Source organism: Phoenix dactylifera, chromosome 2, assembly GCF_051530095.1.
Source record: "Phoenix dactylifera cultivar Ajwa chromosome 2, Ajwa_hap1_PhDact_Kaust_v1.1, whole genome shotgun sequence".
Classification (NCBI taxonomy): domain Eukaryota; kingdom Viridiplantae; phylum Streptophyta; class Magnoliopsida; order Arecales; family Arecaceae; genus Phoenix; species Phoenix dactylifera.
Window position 1 is genome coordinate 41,324,031 of NC_143191.1, and position 19,274 is coordinate 41,343,304.

General features: G+C 39.3%; 1 protein-coding gene across 6 annotated transcripts; it reads left to right on the plus strand.

Annotated features, from left to right (window-relative positions):
• Window positions 1–710: 710 nt before the first annotated feature.
• On the plus strand, window positions 711–17,916 carry LOC103722485 (long chain acyl-CoA synthetase 8-like). Of its 6 annotated transcripts, none has more exons than XM_088716457.2 (12): window positions 711–791; window positions 1,473–2,063; window positions 2,160–2,240; window positions 3,058–3,327; window positions 5,866–5,997; window positions 6,091–6,264; window positions 6,356–6,585; window positions 6,757–6,874; window positions 16,529–16,660; window positions 16,734–16,868; window positions 16,948–17,171; window positions 17,443–17,916. In XM_088716457.2, exons 2-12 carry the CDS (start codon window positions 1,518–1,520, stop codon window positions 17,531–17,533), a joined length of 2,133 nt encoding a protein of 710 aa, XP_088572583.2. In that variant the 5' UTR covers window positions 711–791; window positions 1,473–1,517; the 3' UTR covers window positions 17,534–17,916. The 6 variants fall into 6 exon arrangements, with proteins under 6 accessions (XP_088572583.2, XP_038972896.3, XP_038972894.3 ...); XM_039116968.3 differs by having other exon boundaries at window positions 16,948–17,154; XM_039116966.3 differs by having other exon boundaries at window positions 727–810; window positions 16,948–17,154.
• Window positions 17,917–19,274: the final 1,358 nt, after the last annotated feature.

Genomic DNA, 19,274 nt, shown 5'->3' on the forward strand with positions numbered 1-19,274 from the left:
TGCAGGGTCTCATTTCTTCATATATTTTGAGATGACATGATGAAAGGCATCTTGGTCATGGAAAAGTAAAAATGGTCATTCCTCCCATACCAAAAATAAAATATGCTTGGTGGCCATTTTTTCAAATTGCTACCGGCACTACAAATCTTTCGGATTATTTATATTAATGTAACGTAATTTAAATCAATACATCCATATTTTAGTTTGTTCTTTAGATCTAGACAAGTATATTGGCATGTGTGATGCATTTATGGGAGAGCAAATTCCTTCACAAAAATAGAATAAGAAATTACAAAAAGAAATACTTCTGTATGCAAGAACATATTTTATTATTTTAATTAAAAAAACAGAGATTTCATATGCACCCTGTCCCTAGTTCTTTTTCCCATTATGTATGATAGACAAAAATGTAACAAGATTTATCAAGAGGTAGCTCAAGATCGTTGCCGATATATTAGTAAAGATATAGCGTTACCGCGTACCCAAAAAAAAAAAAAAAACGATGCCATATCCTGTGCGCCACCGCTGAGAGAGTTTAATTAGGCCGTTGGATTTGGGTTTAAGAATTTTTAAATCAAGTTTCCAACGGTCGGATGAAAAAGACGGAAAAGAAGAAAAAAAAAGCGGGGTATTTATGATGACCTGCGGGGTATTTACGCAATAATCGACTGAAGGAGGGCTAATATACCGAGCCTTTTTCTTTAAAGAGCTCACTTTACGTATTCCCCGCCCTACCCTCCACCGCCTCTAACATTGTTCGTGGGACGCTGCTCTGCTTCTGTAGCAAGAGGGTAAAAGAAGCTCCTTTTGGTACTTTCTTCAGAGTTCTGAAGCTGAAAATTCCAATCATGTCTCTTTTTTTCCCCTTCTTTGAAATATATGAGTTTTTCTTTCATATATTTATATATATGTTGTAAATTTCGTTCTTCATGGATCAAGAACAGCAAGAATTTCTTGTATTTCTTCTTTTCCTTCTTTATACGTTAGGATTTCGATTTTCTCTTCAAGTGGTGTACTGTGATCAATTTTGAGCTAATTTTTTAAATTAGTTTCTCACTCGAGCATCCTCTTGTTCTGTTCTCCTTTTACGAGTTAGGGGTATTATAGAAATTGTGAGCCGATTTGGGATGAATTTTCTTTCGTTTAAGCAGGATGTTGTGTCAAAAAGATTTCCAGCTTCGTTACTCTTTCTTGATGCTTATCTTTGTTGAATAATTGGTGCCTTGTTTAATTGTGGATTACCTGTTGTTTCTTTATTCGGATATACGCTTGTTGTCGCTCACTATGTATTATTTTGAATCGTATCACCACACACACACACACACAACAAGAGAACAAAAAAATAAATTTGTGAAAAATAATTCTTGTGATGATTTATCAATGAACGCATTGCATAATTTAGCTTGATTGTTTAACTCTATTTTGTTTAAAGAAATTAATGCTAAGCTACTCTGTTCTGATTTTATCTACAGAACCTGTGAAAGGAAACGCTGATTGGAAATTTATAAGCAAGAGTTATGGGAGATACAGATAGAGGCCATTTACACTTTGCTTTTCTAGAAAGTATTTCTAGAAGCTATATATCGGTTGTAAACAAATATAGGTTGCATGGCATTGTGGGTGCAGCTATCCTTGGGCTTATTCTGCCTTTAGTAGTTTCATCGCTATATGTGCTCAAGAAGAAGAATAAGCAAAGAGCAGTGCAAATAAATGTGGGTGGTGAGCCAGGTATTACAATGCGACATATTAAGTTCTCCTCTTTAGTTGAAGTTCCTTGGGAAGGGGCCACAACAGTGGCAGCTCTTTTTGAGCAATCTTGCAAGAAGCATACTCAACGTCGGTTTCTTGGAGCGCGGAAGCTAATCTCCAGAGAAGTAGTAGACTCTGCTGATGGGAGGAAGTTCGAAAAGTTTCATCTTGGGGAATACTTGTGGCAAACTTATGGGGTAATATTTGATCGTGCTTGTAATTTTGCCTCTGATCTTATCAAAATGGGCCACAGTGCAGAGAGTCGTGCCGCAATTTTCTCTGATACTAGGGCAGAGTGGTTCATTGCCTTGCAGGTAGACATGTAGTTGTTTATATCAGATATATGCATATCATTTTCCTCTACATGCATAATAAGTATGCGTAATAACAGTTGCTCTTATTTTAATCAGGGATGCTTTCGCCAAAATATAACAGTCGCAACAATATATGCATCTCTTGGTGTGGATGCGCTTATCCACTCACTTAATGAGGTGAGAATAGCCTGCCATGGATTATGTGTTACATGCTTCGGCTACTATAGTTTTTAGACAAACTGGACTGCATCCTTTCTTTCCCTTTTTTCTTTTGAGTAGAAGTATATTTTTGTTTTGTTCGTGTATCCTAGCGGACATTTTAGGACCGATCTATGCTATTTCTGTACCTGTTCTTAATTTTCTATTGAGTGAGGCTGCAACCATTCACTCGTTTATTCAGCTGAGAAACAATAATTCCATGATTGCTGCATTGGTGCTGTGAGCTACTATAATTTTTGATGGAGACAGTTTCATCTTTATTTCTTTTTCTTTCTCTTATATTGATAGCAAATTTTAATTTGTTTACTATCTTAGCAGACATTTCTTGACTTGTCTAAGGCTGTGACTATATTTTTTTTTTCTATGGTATTCTATGTAAAATTTTCAATTTATATGTCATTGATATTATGATACACTAGTAACAGTGATTCCATATTCTGATGCTTCAAAATTTTTTCTCCTCATCCCGCAACTACTTCTTGCTTCTTTTTTTCTTTTGTTTTCGGCGGCGGCGCCCCGGGGGCGGGGGGGGTTCTTTGTGCAAAAAGATTAATTAGTAGCTTTTCTTGCGTCTTAGTAATAAATGCTACAAAGTATCATGGTATGACTATTTCTGCTGTGTATCACAGAGTGTCGCAAATGCCATAAATTTGATAGTTGATTGCATGTAAAATGTTGGCAATTCATTTAAGTACCACGCCTGTGCTTGTTTTTTGAACAGAATTTATCCAAGTTGTTTCAGAAGCCATAGTTATGTTCTTTTTTGTTGTTACAGACGCAAGCATCAACCCTGATCTGCGATTCAAAGCAACTGAAGAAGTTACCTGCAATAAGCTCAAGGTTATTAAGTATTAAGTATGTTGTTTACTTTGAAGATGAAGGAGCAGATTGCTCTGATTTTTCAGATTATGTCAACCATTGGACAGTGTTATCTTTTAATGAAGTTGAGAGGCTTGGGAAAGAGAACCCTGCTCATCCAAGATTACCTTCAAATATTGATGTTGCAGTCATTATGTACACAAGTGGAAGTACTGGCCTGCCTAAGGTTAGTTCCTCTTTCCATGTATATGGCCAGAGAAATACGATTTAAGGAAGGATAGGAACAAAGGGGATTTGACCATCGTTATCAAATGAAATTTGCATGAGGCTACACAAAGGCAAGTCAGGAGTAAGACCTTTTGTTACATGCATCATGAATAATTAGAAATAAAAGACATTTTTGGTTATTCTTTTCAAAATCGCCAATTAAGGAATGCATGAAATTCAACTTTTTAGGTTGTTTTTTTCCAAAACTTATTATTTTCTAGGAAAAAGCTTTTGAAGACCTAACCACTGAAGGATTAAACACACGCCCCATCCCCAGTGGTTTACCCATAAGACTGCCATGTATACATTGAAAAAAATCTAGGCTTCAATAAAGCACAATTATATTTAGTATATTTTTATTTAGGTTTTTTGCATGAATACCCTTCTAAAAATTTAAATTTGCATGAATACCTTCTTAAAATTTATATTTATTTTTGTACCCTCATAAAACACTGTTTTTGCACAAATGCCCCTAATATAACGGTTCTTCTAACATCGTTAATAAAAACCATATTTATTTTAATTAAAAGTAAATTAAAATTTTGAAATTACTTTTTTATCTCCTACTGCGATCGCCTTATAAATGTTTCTTTTTGCGTATCTACCTATTAAGAGTATTTAAGTCATTTTAATTTGAAATCGTTAGTTTTTTAACAGTGTTAGATGGCGTGGGTACATATGCAAAAACAAGGATCAAAAAGGGTAGAATAGCAAAACAAGTGTTTTACGAGGGTATACATGCAAATATCAATATTTAGATTGATATTTATGAGGGTATTCATGCAAAAAAAAACCATTTTTTTTTAATGTATGCATTTAAAAATGCATATGAAATTAATGAATAGAAATATGATTTCCTAGTTATCTGTTCTGAATGATATAACTGGGTTGCCTAAATTAATGTCTGCACTTTTTATTTCTTTCTAGCATTGCTATATATTTAGATGTTTGGATTGATTATTCTGTACTTTATTAAGATGACTCTCGTTGTGTTGGTCTTTAACTGGTTCTCTTAATTATTGCTTTTGTTTTCAGACTCCTCATGTTGTTTTTCATTTTTATTTGGGACATTCATATAAATTGACCTGGACTATTTCCCTTAAAACAAATAACATACCTTTGAACCAATCTACAGAAATTTAGGATCATAATTCATAACTTCCTAGACATTGATGCTCATTGTTGCTTAACATGTGCATTCCTAATTGCAATTAATCTGCTACACAAACTAATGTCATACAACTATGTTTATGCGCAACACAATTAAACCCACTTTTTGGGTAAAAGCTACAGGTTTCCACAGTAGCAACAAACTGTATTTTCATACAAATAAGCTCATAAAGTGATGTACTATAGAAGCTTATATATCATGGATAATATTAGTTTATAACCTTTGATCTGATTCTTTGTCTAATCCATCTATTAGGCCTTTATATTTTTTAAAATTTAAAACAAAAAAAAGAAGATCGTAATTTTGTCCCGGGCAGAAATGGGGTTGTCATGTATTAGTCTGCAAAAATGTGTCACAATTTGGTTCCCTCCAGCATTAGTAATATGGCCTGGCACATATAGCACAGAGGTCTGCAATTCATACTATGTTAATAACCTGTAGATATGGTATATGCACTGTAAGTATAATACAGTATAGATGCACAGTGTTATGCATGTCCATGCTTCTGTTTTATGTAAACATATAGTGTGATTTTTCTTATGGCTTGAGTGTATTTGGCTTTATTCCTTCATGAGAATCACATACCTCTTCAACACTTGCTCCATAAGTAGTGACACAACCATAAAGAAAGTTCTTCATTAACTTATTGAAGTTTAGGATTTTCCATTGAAAAAAAATGCAGTGCCATTTAAAAATTCTCATATTAGTCATACACTCCATTGAAGCATGATAACTTGAGGATTTAACAAGGACAAGTTGAGGTCATTCTAGAAGGATTACATGCAGTATGTTGACTGTTAAGCATTTTGAAAAGTGAGAAAGACTAGAAATTGACCATTCATAAAACTTGTTGAATGATGATCATTGCAGAGGTCGTGAATGTGTTTTTAAGGCCACTCTAGGCTGCTGCAACTTGGGGCGGAGAGCAAAGTGCATATTTATGGGAGGATTTGTTATTACATGTATTTGTAATATATTCAGGGGTCTGTTATTTACCTTCATAATTTGCATGGCCTTTGCTGTTATAGTTTACTTGAGAAACTTGTCAGCATTGCAACTTTTTTTAGGATGGTGAGAACATTGTCCTCATTATGACCAGTTTGTGAAGAAAACTTCTGGTAGTACTGTCCACCTTCCTTCAAACAGGAAAAGAAGAAAAAGTTTTGCAGATGTGATGCTATATAGATATATTGTAGATGGATATATGTGGTAGCAGAACTCATTATATTCTTCATTTTTAAGCAATGTGAATTGAATAGGTTAACTTTTCCTCCTTATTTTTGCTTTATCTTACCCTCTTATCTGATATTTTCTTTTGCAATGTAGGGAGTTATGATTAGTCATGGGAATATTGTGGCCACCGCAGCAGCTGTTAAGACTTTCTTTCCCAAAATAGACAATAGTGATATTTACTTGGGATACCTGCCCCTTGCTCATGTTTTTGAACTAGTAGCTGAGGTCTCCATATCTGAGCACATCTTCTTTTCTCTGTAAAACTCTGTACAATATGCATGGAAAATAACTATCAAAAATTTTGGTTTTCTGGTCCAGGTTGTGATGTTATCGGTAGGTTGTGCAATAGGTTATGGTTCAGCTTTGACCTTAACTGATACATCAAATAAGGTTAAAAGAGGGACCAGGGGAGATGCTTCTATGTTAAAGCCCACTCTCTTGGCTGCAGTCCCTGCAATTCTAGATCGTGTTCGAGATGGAGTGCTGAAAAAGGTCTGAATGTTAAATCTATAAACAGGCAAAGATCATATTCAAGAACCAGCATTAATTTTCTTTTTGAAAATATTTATATATTGTTTACCAGGTTGCGGAGAAGGGTGGCAAATCCAAGAAAATTTTTGTTATTGGATATAAACGGAGATGTACAGCAGTAGAAGGAAGCTGGCTTGGAGCATGGGGACTAGAAAAGCTTTTGTGGGATGCTTTCATTTTTAAACCAATACGTATTATTCTTGGGGGACGTATACGTTTTGTACTTTGCGGTGGAGCTCCTTTGTCCAGTGATACACAAAGATTCATCAATATATGCCTGGGGTAATTGTTTTTGTTGATATCAGCTTACGATTCCATTTTTGGTTTGTTGAATCTTAATTTGTTTCATTTTTTGGGTGCTGAATACATTCTGAACTGAGTATGGCCATGAATTCCATTTTGTTTCCATTTGCTTTTTTGCAATTTTATGACATTTGTTTTAACATTCTACAGAGTTCCAGTAGGTCAAGGGTATGGGTTAACTGAGACATGTGCAGGGGGGACTTTTTCTGAATGGGATGACTCAAGTGTAGGCCGTGTTGGTCCACCTCTTCCTTGTTGCTACATTAAGGTACGTTGTCTTTTTGCCTCAAAGTCATGTAAATGTTTGTTTTGAATTAAATTTTAAGGAGAATAACAAACATTTTTTGAGCTGCACCAAGTAACAATAAGGCTTTCAGGTGAGCTTATCTTGTTCATCTATGCAATGAAAATATGTCAAAAAATTAACTTTGTTTCCAATTTTTATTGGCTCGAGGAAATCATACACTTGCAAGAGCAGATGAACTGAAAATCTGAATAGCTCCTGTTCATGTGTACTTTCCTCCTGGGTCGAATGCAGTTAAGAACAAGGGTTCTGATTGAATACTTTAACTTATTGAAGATGAAGTGTTCTACGTACATTAATGGGTGATTCAATATATATAGATGGCTACGTCTGGATTTTGCATTATGGGTATCAAATATTTGGATTTTATTGGTTTGGATCTTCAGGACTAACCTAACTTGGGTCAGGACGGGACTATAATTTTGATATTGCTGGAAGGCTTGAATTAATGTTTCAGTTCATATTCTGAATGATTGATGGCTCTGGTTTGATATATTTGACCCATCAACAACTTATACATAGCTTGTGATTCTACATACACTAAATATCAAGTATATGTGCTATAAATCCTTCCAGATATGAATTTGTGTGATTTAGGAAGCATCATCGGTGGAAGTGACCTATTATAAAAAATTTTAAATTATAAAGAAAAGCATATGTTACATAAGGATTTTATTTCGAAACTACCTAATAGTAATTATATAAATATGTAGTGCTACACTTTGTAGTGCAGCACGGTTACAAGTCAATATCAGTATCATAGTATAATGTGAGCCAATATTAATATGCATGGATGCATGATTGTTTCTGATATGCAGTAAGATATTTTCTTAAGTTCTCAGTGATGCTTAGTTGAATATGAATTATTCTATCAATATCGTGTGTTATGATATTAAGCTATTCATGCATGACATTATGTCTATCATAACCATTCATGCATGACATTATGTCTTATTTAGACACAAGTCTATTATTTTTCTTTTGGACTCTGGAATTATGTTTAACACCTTTTTTAAATTTGGAAAGATTAAAGGACTATTTCTTTTTAACCATGGATATCTGTAATTTGAATTCTACTGTATTTTCTATTTGTATATATTGTTTGTTAGACATGGTTACTGTAAATTCCTTTTATTGGTACGGTGTAAACTCTCTAATCAACATGTTTCCACAAATCTGTAATAATTATATGCCCTCCTGATGCAACTTTGTTCCTGCTTGATGATCATGTGATTGGAGTGGAAAACCTGTGGTTATGCAGAAATGAGATGGCTTGGAGAAAAAAAGTTGTAATAATTATAGATGTAGTGCATTGGATGTCAGCAAAAATTAGAGTTAAGAGTCTTCCATAAGGTTTAATTCAGAACATGAGTTGTTTCCCTTTTTCTATTTCCACTCCAAAAAATTTTAGCTAAGGGGAAGTGAGATATCTGAAGTTCAAAACAAAAAAAAAAAGGGTTACTGAAATATCAGGTCTGGGTTCCTATAGTTTCTGTAGTTATAATTGTTTTGGTTGTGTAGTGAAAAAATATTTAATTATGCCAAAATGTTGCAGTAACTGAAGGATAGAGAATTTTGAGTATTCCTTTGTTTGTTGGAGTACTTTAAAATCTTTGACAATTGTATAGTCCAATAAATAAAACAAGTTTGAAAGGTTCTGACGTGTCCCTAGTCCATCAGATCCATTATCCACTGTAGAATTGCAAAGGTAAAAGGCAATTGTTATATTTATTAATTTAATGTGCTTTATATTCTGATATAAATTTCCAAAAATGTATGTAAAGTGGGCCTTTTATCAGCTGTATCTTTTTTCTTGTTGGTTTTCTCTGTGCAGCAGTTCCCTGGTCTTGTAATAATGCAATAATAAGAGTGCCTTTAGGTCATTTTCTCTAGGACATAGTATCAATTAAGCTGATAAATCTATATATAACCAAATTTATTTTTTATACCTTTTCATATCATAAACTTGATGCGCCACTCGTCACCACTCCTACCTAACGCAACTAAAGAGATTACAGAATCAAGAGGAACTGCCAGCGGTATGTTTATTTCATGGTTAAAGAATGAAGCTGAAAAGGTTGAGAAGAAGGAGTTGAAATGGAAGAAAGCTATGTTTGAAGTGGAAAGTTAGTTGGAAGATGAAAAACGAGGGTGGAAAGTTCATAATGCTTGTAGTTTATAATTGATGAAGAGGACAAGGTTACAACCAAGCTTTGTTGAGTGTGAGGTGAGTAGGAGTTAAAGAGGCTGTGAATTTTGTTAACCTGTAGAGTAATTGGTGTTAGATGCAAAACATGGAAAGCGATGCCCTACAAATATTCGGGATTTCAGAGTTCGTAAAAACATAATATGAAATAATGCAATAAGAAGGAATACTTAGTAGGCTGATAAAAGAGTTCAATGTTTACGGAGGAAGCTAAAATCAACATGTGCCAGTTTTCTTATGTTGCTTTTGTTAATTAGGATATTATGACCATTGTTGTTTCAAAATCTCTGTGCTTTTGAGATCTTTACTAATGCATCAAGGTTTTAAAACCTGGTTTCAGTTTCAGTCCCTTGGGTAGAGCTTTGGTTTTGGCTTGCTCCAAGTTCTGGAGATTTGACCAAGAAAAACAAGGAAAATCAAAAGTTATTTGTCATCATTTGATTATGTTTTAAGTTATCTAGGTTTGTAACTTATATAGTTTGGGTAGTTTCCTGCTGAAGTTAAACTATAGGCAAGTCATTTCTCATCATTTGATTGTGTTTTAGGTTATTTAGGATCATAATTTATATAACTTGGATAGTTTTAATCTGAAATTAAACTATGTTGAACTTGCATTAAATATATTACATGAATGTACCAATCTCCTAAGTAAAATACCAAACATCAATCAATTAAACATAAATAAACAAGACAAATAGACTGCATAAAAAATAAAGTTGGTGTAACTATACAATCCACATACTACTTTTAGGTGAGTCGTGCAAATAATAGTTGTCATCTTATCGCTGTATGGGTGGGAATATTGATAGAGATGTGGATAAACATTAGATGCCTTCTCTCGAATCCAGTAAGTTATGAAATATTCTATTTTTTGTATATAAAGGTACTACTTTTGTAAAATATATTGTATTTAGTTGTCTCGAATAATCTTGTAAAGTACTAACATAAGGGTCGTTAGAATCCTAGGCTATCAAGAATTATATTTATTACGATCACTTTATCAATCATGAATCGAGACATGTTAAAACATGTGTAGATTGAAAATCAATAGATTTGATGCTTAGATCACGACAAAACATGGTCTCATATCATCAAAATTGCTCGTTTTTGCACTCAATGCATAGCTTAGAGACCTGCAAAATATGTAATTTTGGTTTCTAGGCTTTTTTATTGGTGCAAAGCATCATCAATAGTGTGGATCTCCAATTTGGATGCTCCTTATGAATTGTTAAATCTTTTACCAAAGATCTAGCATTTAAGAGTGGGAAAAAACTGACAAACTTAAATCTCTCTATTCCATTTCCATCACTTGGTAGACTTCATATGACAAAGACTAACTCATCAAGCCAACCCCATATAGTTCTGGCCAGACTTGTAGACTAGACCGAACCTTTTCTATTTTGTACTTGTTGGGATTTATGTTTACAAGAAATATGAATTCATGTCTACTCATTTTAGTTCCATGTATCCAACATTAAACTCCAATTAAGATATCATCACCATGCTTATATGTTTGTAAACAGTTTTTGTTGCTACAGTTTTTTTTTTTAAAAAAAAAAATATCTTTGCACCTGTCGTTTTTTTCGTCTGATTTTGTATATGGATCTGTATTTTCACTGTTTTTGCATCTAATCCAATCCCTTAGTGGGAAAGTGGTGCGGTGAGCGTGGGAGAGAAGAGTCTTGTTATCCTGCGGCTGAATTAACAACCAAAACAGAGGGAAAAACAGGGGGTTTTGGGCTCCAAAACAGAGCTTTCAGAGTTTTTTTTTTTTTATTCATGGGAAACCAACTAAGGAAGGAGGACGGCGGCTCCTTTCCCCTCTTTTATATGACTCACGACACACCCTAAATCCCTAATCAAATCCTAATCAAAATAGACTCAAAGAAAGCTAAACCCAAACCAACAAGACTCCTAATCCCAACTTAATCCAAACCCAAAACAAACTTAATTAAGCAATACACAAAGACTCCACACTTGATTCAACCAAATCATAATTCTAAAACAAAAAGAACTCCTAATCATGGCTCCACGGCTGGGTTTCATTATGGTCCTGCATCAGTCCCCTCCACTTGAACACAACTCGTCCTCGAGTTCGCATCTGGATATAACCGCTCTTCCGGGTTATGGTATTCATAGATATCAGCGACATTAAAAGTCTTTGAAATTTTCATATCATCTGGCAGGTCCACAACGTAAGCATTGTTATTGATCTTTTTCAAGATTCTGTATGGGCCATACTTTCTTGGCTTCCATTTGCTGTAAGTTCCCACGGGAAACCGTTCTTTGCGTAGGAAAACCATCACCATGTCACCTTCTTGAAATTCTTTGTGCCTTCGATGTCTATCTGCTGTTGACTTGTACTTAGCATTTGTGTCCTCTAGGCGCTTCTTCACCTCCAACTGTATAGTTTGAACCTCCTCTGCCAAATGTTCCGCTGCCACGCTCTTCCCAAAGGTTTTCGGTAGGCGTGCCAGATCCACTGCATGCTTAGGTGCCTTTGAATAAACAACGGAGAAAGGTGATCTTCCGGTTCCGCTATGGACAGCATTGTTGTAAGCAAACTCTGCTTGAGCTAAGGCATAATCCCAATGTTTCGGGGTGCTCCCACAAATACAACGGATCAAATTACCCAGTGTCCTGTTAACCACTTCCGTCTGTCCATCAGTCTGAGGATGCGCAGTGCTGCTGAAATTTAATGAAGTATCAAACATCCTCCATAGAGTAAGCCAGAAGTGACTCAAAAATTTGGAATCCCGATCTGACGTTATAGATTGTGGTACCCCATGCAAACGAACAATCTCCCGAAAGAACAGCCTTGCAATGTGGGATGCATCTGATGTCTTCTTGCAAGGAATGAAATGTGCCATCTTGGAGAACCTATCTACCACCACGAAGACTGAGTCGGCTCCTCTTTGTGTTCGGGGAAGTCCCAACACAAAATCCATCGATAGATCCTCCCAAATAGCATTTGGCACAGGTAGAGGCATATATAGTCCAGTGTTTTGCGACTGCCCCTTCGCTGTTTGGCAAGTATAGCACCTTTGAATAAATTTCCCAACATCTCTTCTCAGCTGCGGCCAATGATACCTCTCCGTGAGACTGGCAATGGTCTTGTCCCGACCCATATGTCCACAAAGACCGCCACTATGAAGGTCTCTAATCAGCTTCTCTCGCAATGAGGATCTGGGTATACATAAGGAATTGCCCCGAAATAGATAGCCATCTTGAATGTTGAAGTCTCCAGTTGCTTGATGACTTGTACACTTTGCCCATACATCCTTGAAATCCTCATCCTCTGCATACAACTCTTTCAAATACTCAAACCCCACAACCTCAGCCTGCATGGTAGTCAGTAAAGCACTGCGTCGACTCAGAGCATCTGCCACCCGATTCTGTTGCCCGGACCGATGCTTCAACACAAAGAAAAATTTCTGCAAGAAGCTTACCCACCGAATATGCATTCGATTCAAATTGTTCGGATTATTGATGTACTTCAAGGCTTGATGGTCGCGGTAAAGAACAAATTCTTTTTGAATAAGGTAATGCTCCCAATGCTTCAACGCCCGGATGATGGCATAGAACTCTAGCTCGTAGGTTGTCCATTTTTGCCGTGCTTCACTAAGTTTTTCACTAAAGTACTCCACGGGCCGTCCTTCTTGGGTCAAAACGGCCCCTATGCCGACCACAGAAGCATCACACTCCACTTCAAATAACTTCTCAAAACTCGGCAATGCTAGTACTGGTGCAGAAGTTAGCTTTTTTTTTATCAATTCAAAACTTGCTTGTTGCTGCTCCCTCCATTGAAATTGGCCCTTCTTCATGCATTCGGTGATGGGGCGACGATGGTACTGAAGTTCCGGATGAAACGCCGATAGAACGTCGCTAACCCATGAAAGCTGCGGACTTGGCTAACATTTGTAGGAATCGGCCACTCCCGTATTGCCTTTACCTTCTCTTCATCAACATGTATGCCATCAGCCCCAACTACAAATCCCAGGAACACCAAATGTTTTGTAACAAAATGACACTTCTTAAGATTAACAAACAACTGATTCTCCCGCAAGGCAAGCAAAACTGCTCTCAAGTGCTCCTTATGCTCAATTTCATTGCGACTATAGATCAAAATATCATCAAAGTAGACGACGACGAACTTTCCAATAAATGATTTTAGTACCTGATTCATTATTCTCATGAAGGTGCTCGGTGCATTGGATAGGCCAAAAGGCATGACCATCCACTCATATAACCCATCCTTCGTCTTGAATGTCGTCTTCCACTCATCACCAGGGCGAATCCGGATTTGATGGTGGCCGCTTCGTAAGTCAATTTTGGAGAAGACCTTGGCTCTTTCTAACATGTCGAGCATATCATTCAAACGGGGTATGGGAAACCGGTATTTTACCGTTATCCTGTTGATTGCACGGCTGTCCACACACATACGCCAACTCCCATCCTTCTTCGGCGTCAAAAGTGCAGGCACCGCACACGGACTCATGCTTTCCCGGATCAGCCCCTTCTTGATCAAGTCTTCAACTTGTTGCTGCAGAATTTTGCTCTCCTTGGGACTCATGCGGTAATGAGGCAGATTGGGGAGACTTGCACCGGGCACCAAATCAATATGATGCTGAATATCTCGCATGGGAGGCAGTCCATTTGGTAATTCTGCAGGAGTGATGTCTTTGAACTCTGTCAACAATTCTTTGAACTCCTTGGGCACCTGCTGCAGGATAGGCATCTCCGTCCCCTTAACAATCAACACCATAACCTCTTCAGCCCCCTTGAGTTCCGCCATGAACTGCGCACCAGAAACTGCAAGGAAAGACTTCCCCTCCACTTGAGAAGTTTTGGGGGTAAGCTTCTCTTTCATAGGCACCAACAAAATTTTCCTACCCTGCCATCGGAACAAGTATGTGTTGTCTCGGCCCCTGAATGTGACATCTGTGTCATGCTGCCATGGACGCCCGAGTAGAACATGACATGCATCCATATCCACCACATCGCACACCACTTCATCCTTGTAGTACCTTCCGATGGACAATGGCACTCGGCATACATCCTCTACTCTCGTTTCAGCTCCCTTTTTAATCCATCCAATCTTATAAGGAGACGGGTGCTTTTCTGTCTTCAATCCCATCGCACGAACCAACGCGGAGGAAACAATGTTTTTGCTGCTGCCGCTGTCAATAATCACGTTGCACACAGTTTTGTTGATAGTGCAGTAAGTTTTGAAGATGCTGTGGCGTTGTGATTCTTCTTCATTCTTCGGGGCAAATAAAATTTGCTGAACTACAAAGGAGGCCGGAACTCCCTGATCCGGCGCCGTCACCTCGACGTCTTCATCGTCGGTCTGCCCCTCTTCATGATCCTCCTCCTCATGCGGCATTTCTTCTTCATCCTCAGCTTCGACTACATGGACTGGCCGTCGCCTCGGACACTCGTTAGACCGATGCCCAACCTCCTGACATCTGTAACATTTTATAGGCATGGGTCTCTCGTAGGGGTTGCCACTACCTTTTGGGGCCGCCTGCTGCCTGCTGAAATTTCCGGCTCCTCTCGATGTGGATATCGGTGGTGGTTGACTCGAGGTGGCCGCCCCTTCAACAGTCTTCTGCTTTGCTATGGTGGAGCGCGAGGATGATGCTCTATTCATGGGCTGAAATTGGTGTGCCTTTCGTGTCGCCTGCGCCTCTAGTTTTAAGGCCAAACTTGTAGCTTCCGACAGGCTCCACACCGGATATAAATCCACCTGATCTCGGATGGCCGGCTTCAACCCACCAATGTACCTTGCCACTTGCTGATTTTCTGTTTCTGACAAGTTGTTGCGGGCATTGAGGCGGTTGAATTCATCAGTGTATTCGGTCACCGTCCGGGGGCCCTGTCGGCAGTTCTGGTACTGATGGTAGAGCGCCTGCTCGTAGTCAGGCGGGAGAAAACGGCCACGCAAATGTTGCTTCATCTTGCGCCAGGTGGTGATCTGCATCTTTCCTTGCCGTAGACGGTTATGTTGCAGTTGATCCCACCATGCAGATGCTCCTCCCTTCAATTTATACGCGACCAGCTTCACCTTCTTCTGATCTGGGATCTCCATATAATCGAAAAATTTTTCTACCTCGGCCAACCAATCCAAAAATCCCTCAATGTGAAGATTACCGTTAAATGCAGGGAGATCCACCTTTAATCTGAAATCAGGGGAGCCCCTATCACGAACGCCCCAAGGGAGCCTGTTCCTCACGGGTTCCGCATTCCTACCTCCTGCAGGGACCCTGTTCACCCGTGGACGCGGCTCCTGTGCTTCGTCGAATACTCCATCGTCATCAGGGGGCCAGCCGTCAAGAGCCATATCCCCAGGGGGTCTTCGGTCGAGTCCACGGAGCCTGTGGCCCGCACGGTCTTGATTCCTCCATGGACGCCGCCCACCAAGCTCTTCCTCAGGCGGCCCTTCATCCGGAAAGCGGTGGTAGAAGGGCCTTCGGTCCTGTTCGCCCCCAATGAAGTCGTACTCACCTGGGTGCAGATGCGGTCCACCGACCGTCCCATAGACCGCGGCTCCCTCCTCTTCATCGGAAGACTCCGGAGGAACTCGCTGGCGCCGCTGATGGGGTGGATCTCGCACCGGTGCCGGTGGACCGTGAGGGAGATCCTTGCGAGTCTGCACACGCTCCCGGTTGGGATCCACAGTATTTTCGATCCGCATGGCTTGGAGATTTTGCTGGATTTCACGCACGGCTCCCTCCAACCCGCGGATCGCTGCCCAGAGGGCTCGTTCCCCGTGATCGCCGTCGACGGGGTGGACACCTACGCCGTTGTCATCCGCCATCGAAGCAGGAGACGCCTGCTCTGATACCAAATGGTGCGGTGAGCGTGGGAGAGAAGAGTCCTGTTATCCTGCGGCTGAATTAACAACCAAAACAGAGGGAAAAACAGGGGGTTTTGGGCTCCAAAACAGAGCTTTCAGAGTTTTTTTTTTTTTATTCATGGGAAACCAACTAAGGAAGGAGGACGGCGGCTCCTTTCCCCTCTTTTATATGACTCACGACACACCCTAAATCCCTAATCAAATCCTAATCAAAATAGACTCAAAGAAAGCTAAACCCAAACCAACAAGACTCCTAATCCCAACTTAATCCAAACCCAAAACAAACTTAATTAAGCAATACACAAAGACTCCACACTTGATTCAACCAAATCATAATTCTAAAACAAAAAGAACTCCTAATCATGGCTCCACGGCTGGGTTTCATTATGGTCCTGCATCAGAAAGAACCGCAACTGTGGATTCATAGAGCTGGCTACAGATAGTTGTCCCAATGTTTATGGAATCTTTGGGTTTGTTGTGTTTATGTTTTCTAAATTGTTGTTCTTGCATCTCTCATTTATATCCATATTAAATGGTTTGCCAATCCACACAGCTCGTGTCTTGGGAAGAAGGTGGCTATACAACTTCCGACATCCCAATGCCCCGAGGAGAGGTGGTAATTGGTGGATTTTGTGTGACTAAAGGTTACTTCAGTAATGAGGAAAAAACTAAGGAGGTCTATAAAGTAAGGTTCTCTGCTTCACCATTCCATTTGATCATTTGACAAGCTGACACTCAAGTTACTGCAAATGCTGCAGCTGGATGACAGGGGAACACTATGGTTTTATACAGGCGATATAGGACAATTTCATCCTGATGGTTGCCTCGAAATCATTGATAGGAAAAAGGATATTGTTAAACTACAACATGGAGAGTATGTATCTCTTGGAAAGGTATCTGAATCTTTCTTACTTGACCCTTGATGCAATATGATTGGTTTGTAGATCATCTGTCCATCGAGTCTATTAACAGGTTGAGGCAGCGCTGGCAGCAAGCAGTTATGTGGACAACATTATGGTGGATGCCGATCCATTCCACAACTACTGTGTCGCCTTGGTTGTACCCTCTCATCAGAGTGTAGAAAAATGGGCTCAGACTGCTGGCATTCAATACAAAAACTTTTGCGAGCTGTGCCAGAACAATCAAGTTATCCATGAAGTCCAGCAATCTCTTTTGAAGGTTAGAATGCGATTAAGGTTAAGCTTCCTGTTACTTCGATTCTTATAATTTTCTGAGTGCATTATCACTACTAGAATATAGGACCCAAGAGATGGATTAAGCCTTTCAATGGATGGAAAAAAGAGGCTAGAACTTCATCTCGAACTTGAAATTAAAAACAAAATTATGCTATCGATATCATGATATTATATGTACATACCTACGGTTGTTGCTACATGTATTGAAATTAAATTTCATACTTAAATGTGCGAAACCTCAAGTGATTGTTGTTTCCATTCGAATGTGCAGGCAGCAAAAGCTGCAAACCTCGACAATTTTGAAGTCCCTGCGAAGACCGCTCTGCTGCCTGATCCATGGACTCCAGAATCAGGACTGGTGACAGCTGCTTTAAAGTTGAAGAGGGAGCAACTGAAGAACAAATTCAGAGACGAGATCCAAAAGCTTTATGAATGAGCCAAGTCTTTTCCCACGTGTTTTCCAACATTGCATCGGTTTTATGCTAGAGTTCTACATGTTGCAAGCTTGGAGCATCTTCTTCCCCATCCATGCGGTAGTACTTGGAGGCATCTGATCCATGCATTACTAGGACAGCAGTATCTTGTTTATCAGTGCAATCTTTTCTTCATCCAACGCGCTATTAGGATACTGTTTTCTTTTCCATCGCCGCATGCTGGTTCCACTTCTGGAAGCCTAATATTGTATCCATCCACGCACCAGTGAGGGAGGATATAAAAATGAAATGAAATGAAATGAGAACAAAAATCCTGTAGGCACTAAAAACTCCACTTATCCATTGACTATGTCCAACAGATCAACGATATTATTCTTGTTTTAAAACGATTTGTTGGCTCACCAAAAATAAATATAAGAATATTTAAATAAGAAACTGTGTGAAGAAGATATGAAAAGCATCTAGGAGACATGGATGACGTCTTCTCACCAATATTTAGCTTATAAGAAAGTTGTATTTTCATGGGAATATGATTCTCACCAATATTTAAATAAGAAAGTCTTTCTCATGAAAAATATGCCAGAAATACTTTTTTAGGCATCATCTTTCTAGAAATTTGTTTTTCAGGAATCATATTCTTCGGAGGGAAAATGCTTCCCGCAAACCAAACGAGCCTTAGTATACTAGGCAACTTTCTTTTTCCGATCTACAGATTATCCTCAAAATGGTCAGCCACATGCGAGGCCACCTAATCCGCAGCTCTATTGCTTCTTTGTAAACATGCCTATCCGAAAATTCAACATCACCTCTCATCATGACTTGGATATCTCGGAGTAGGGGGTGACACCCATCCGCGCTACTAGATTTCTCTGGATTCAGCTGATCACTATGGCCGAGTCGCCATTCAGAAAGGCTCGCAGCACATGCCATGTATACCCTAGGCTAGCCTACGCTGCTCTTAGCTCCACCTCTAGAGCAAAGGTGTCAACGATTTGACACTTGCCAGCAGCAATCATCATGGAATCTGGCCCCTGATGACGAAGCTTGCACTACCTCTCCTACCACCTTCAAGCACGCATCCATTAAATTGATCTTGAGAAAATTCAGAGGTGGGGGCTCTAGGTAAAAATACCATTTCAGGCGCTAACAAGAGTAGAAGTAGAGACCTAGGTGGCCTGAGCTATCAAAGGCCTAACTAATGGACTAGTACGTATGACCTCAGCCGCTTGAACCCAGACATGCTCTACGACAAGCTTGGGTGAAGGACTACTCTCTCCAAATATTCAAGCATTCCTGGCCAGTCAGATGTAGTAGGCCATATAAACCGCCACAACGGCTACCTATTGAGTATGAGAGGTGATGGCCCACCGTCTAAGCACCTATAGGAACGAGCCTGAATGGCTCCGCACATCCGACGGAATGTTAACGAGTCCCCATACCCTCCTGGCATGCACACATTGGAATAAGGTGCGGTCCACTGTCTCCTCCAATTGGCACTCTGGACATTGAGGATGAATGCCCAGTCCCCGCCTACACAACGCCACCTTCCAGAGAAATAGGGCCGCCCGTAGGTGGAGCTTGTGTTAGATGTATGCCCTAGAAGCCAATCTGGCTGACACATTATTAATTCTAGGGACATAATTTTGTACTTGACTATTTATTATTAAAT

What these genes read in the sequence shown, in the direction of transcription:
- LOC103722485 (XM_039116968.3), top strand. Translation starts at nt 1,518, where the DNA reads ATGGGAGATACAGATAGAGGCCATTTACACTTTGCTTTTCTAGAAAGT. An exon ending in AAACTAAGGAGGTCTATAAA is followed by an intron (nt 16,661 to 16,733) that starts GTAAGGTTCTCT and finishes CAAATGCTGCAG; the next exon opens with CTGGATGACAGGGGAACACT. An exon ending in TCCAGCAATCTCTTTTGAAG is followed by an intron (nt 17,155 to 17,442) that starts GTTAGAATGCGA and finishes TCGAATGTGCAG; the next exon opens with GCAGCAAAAGCTGCAAACCT.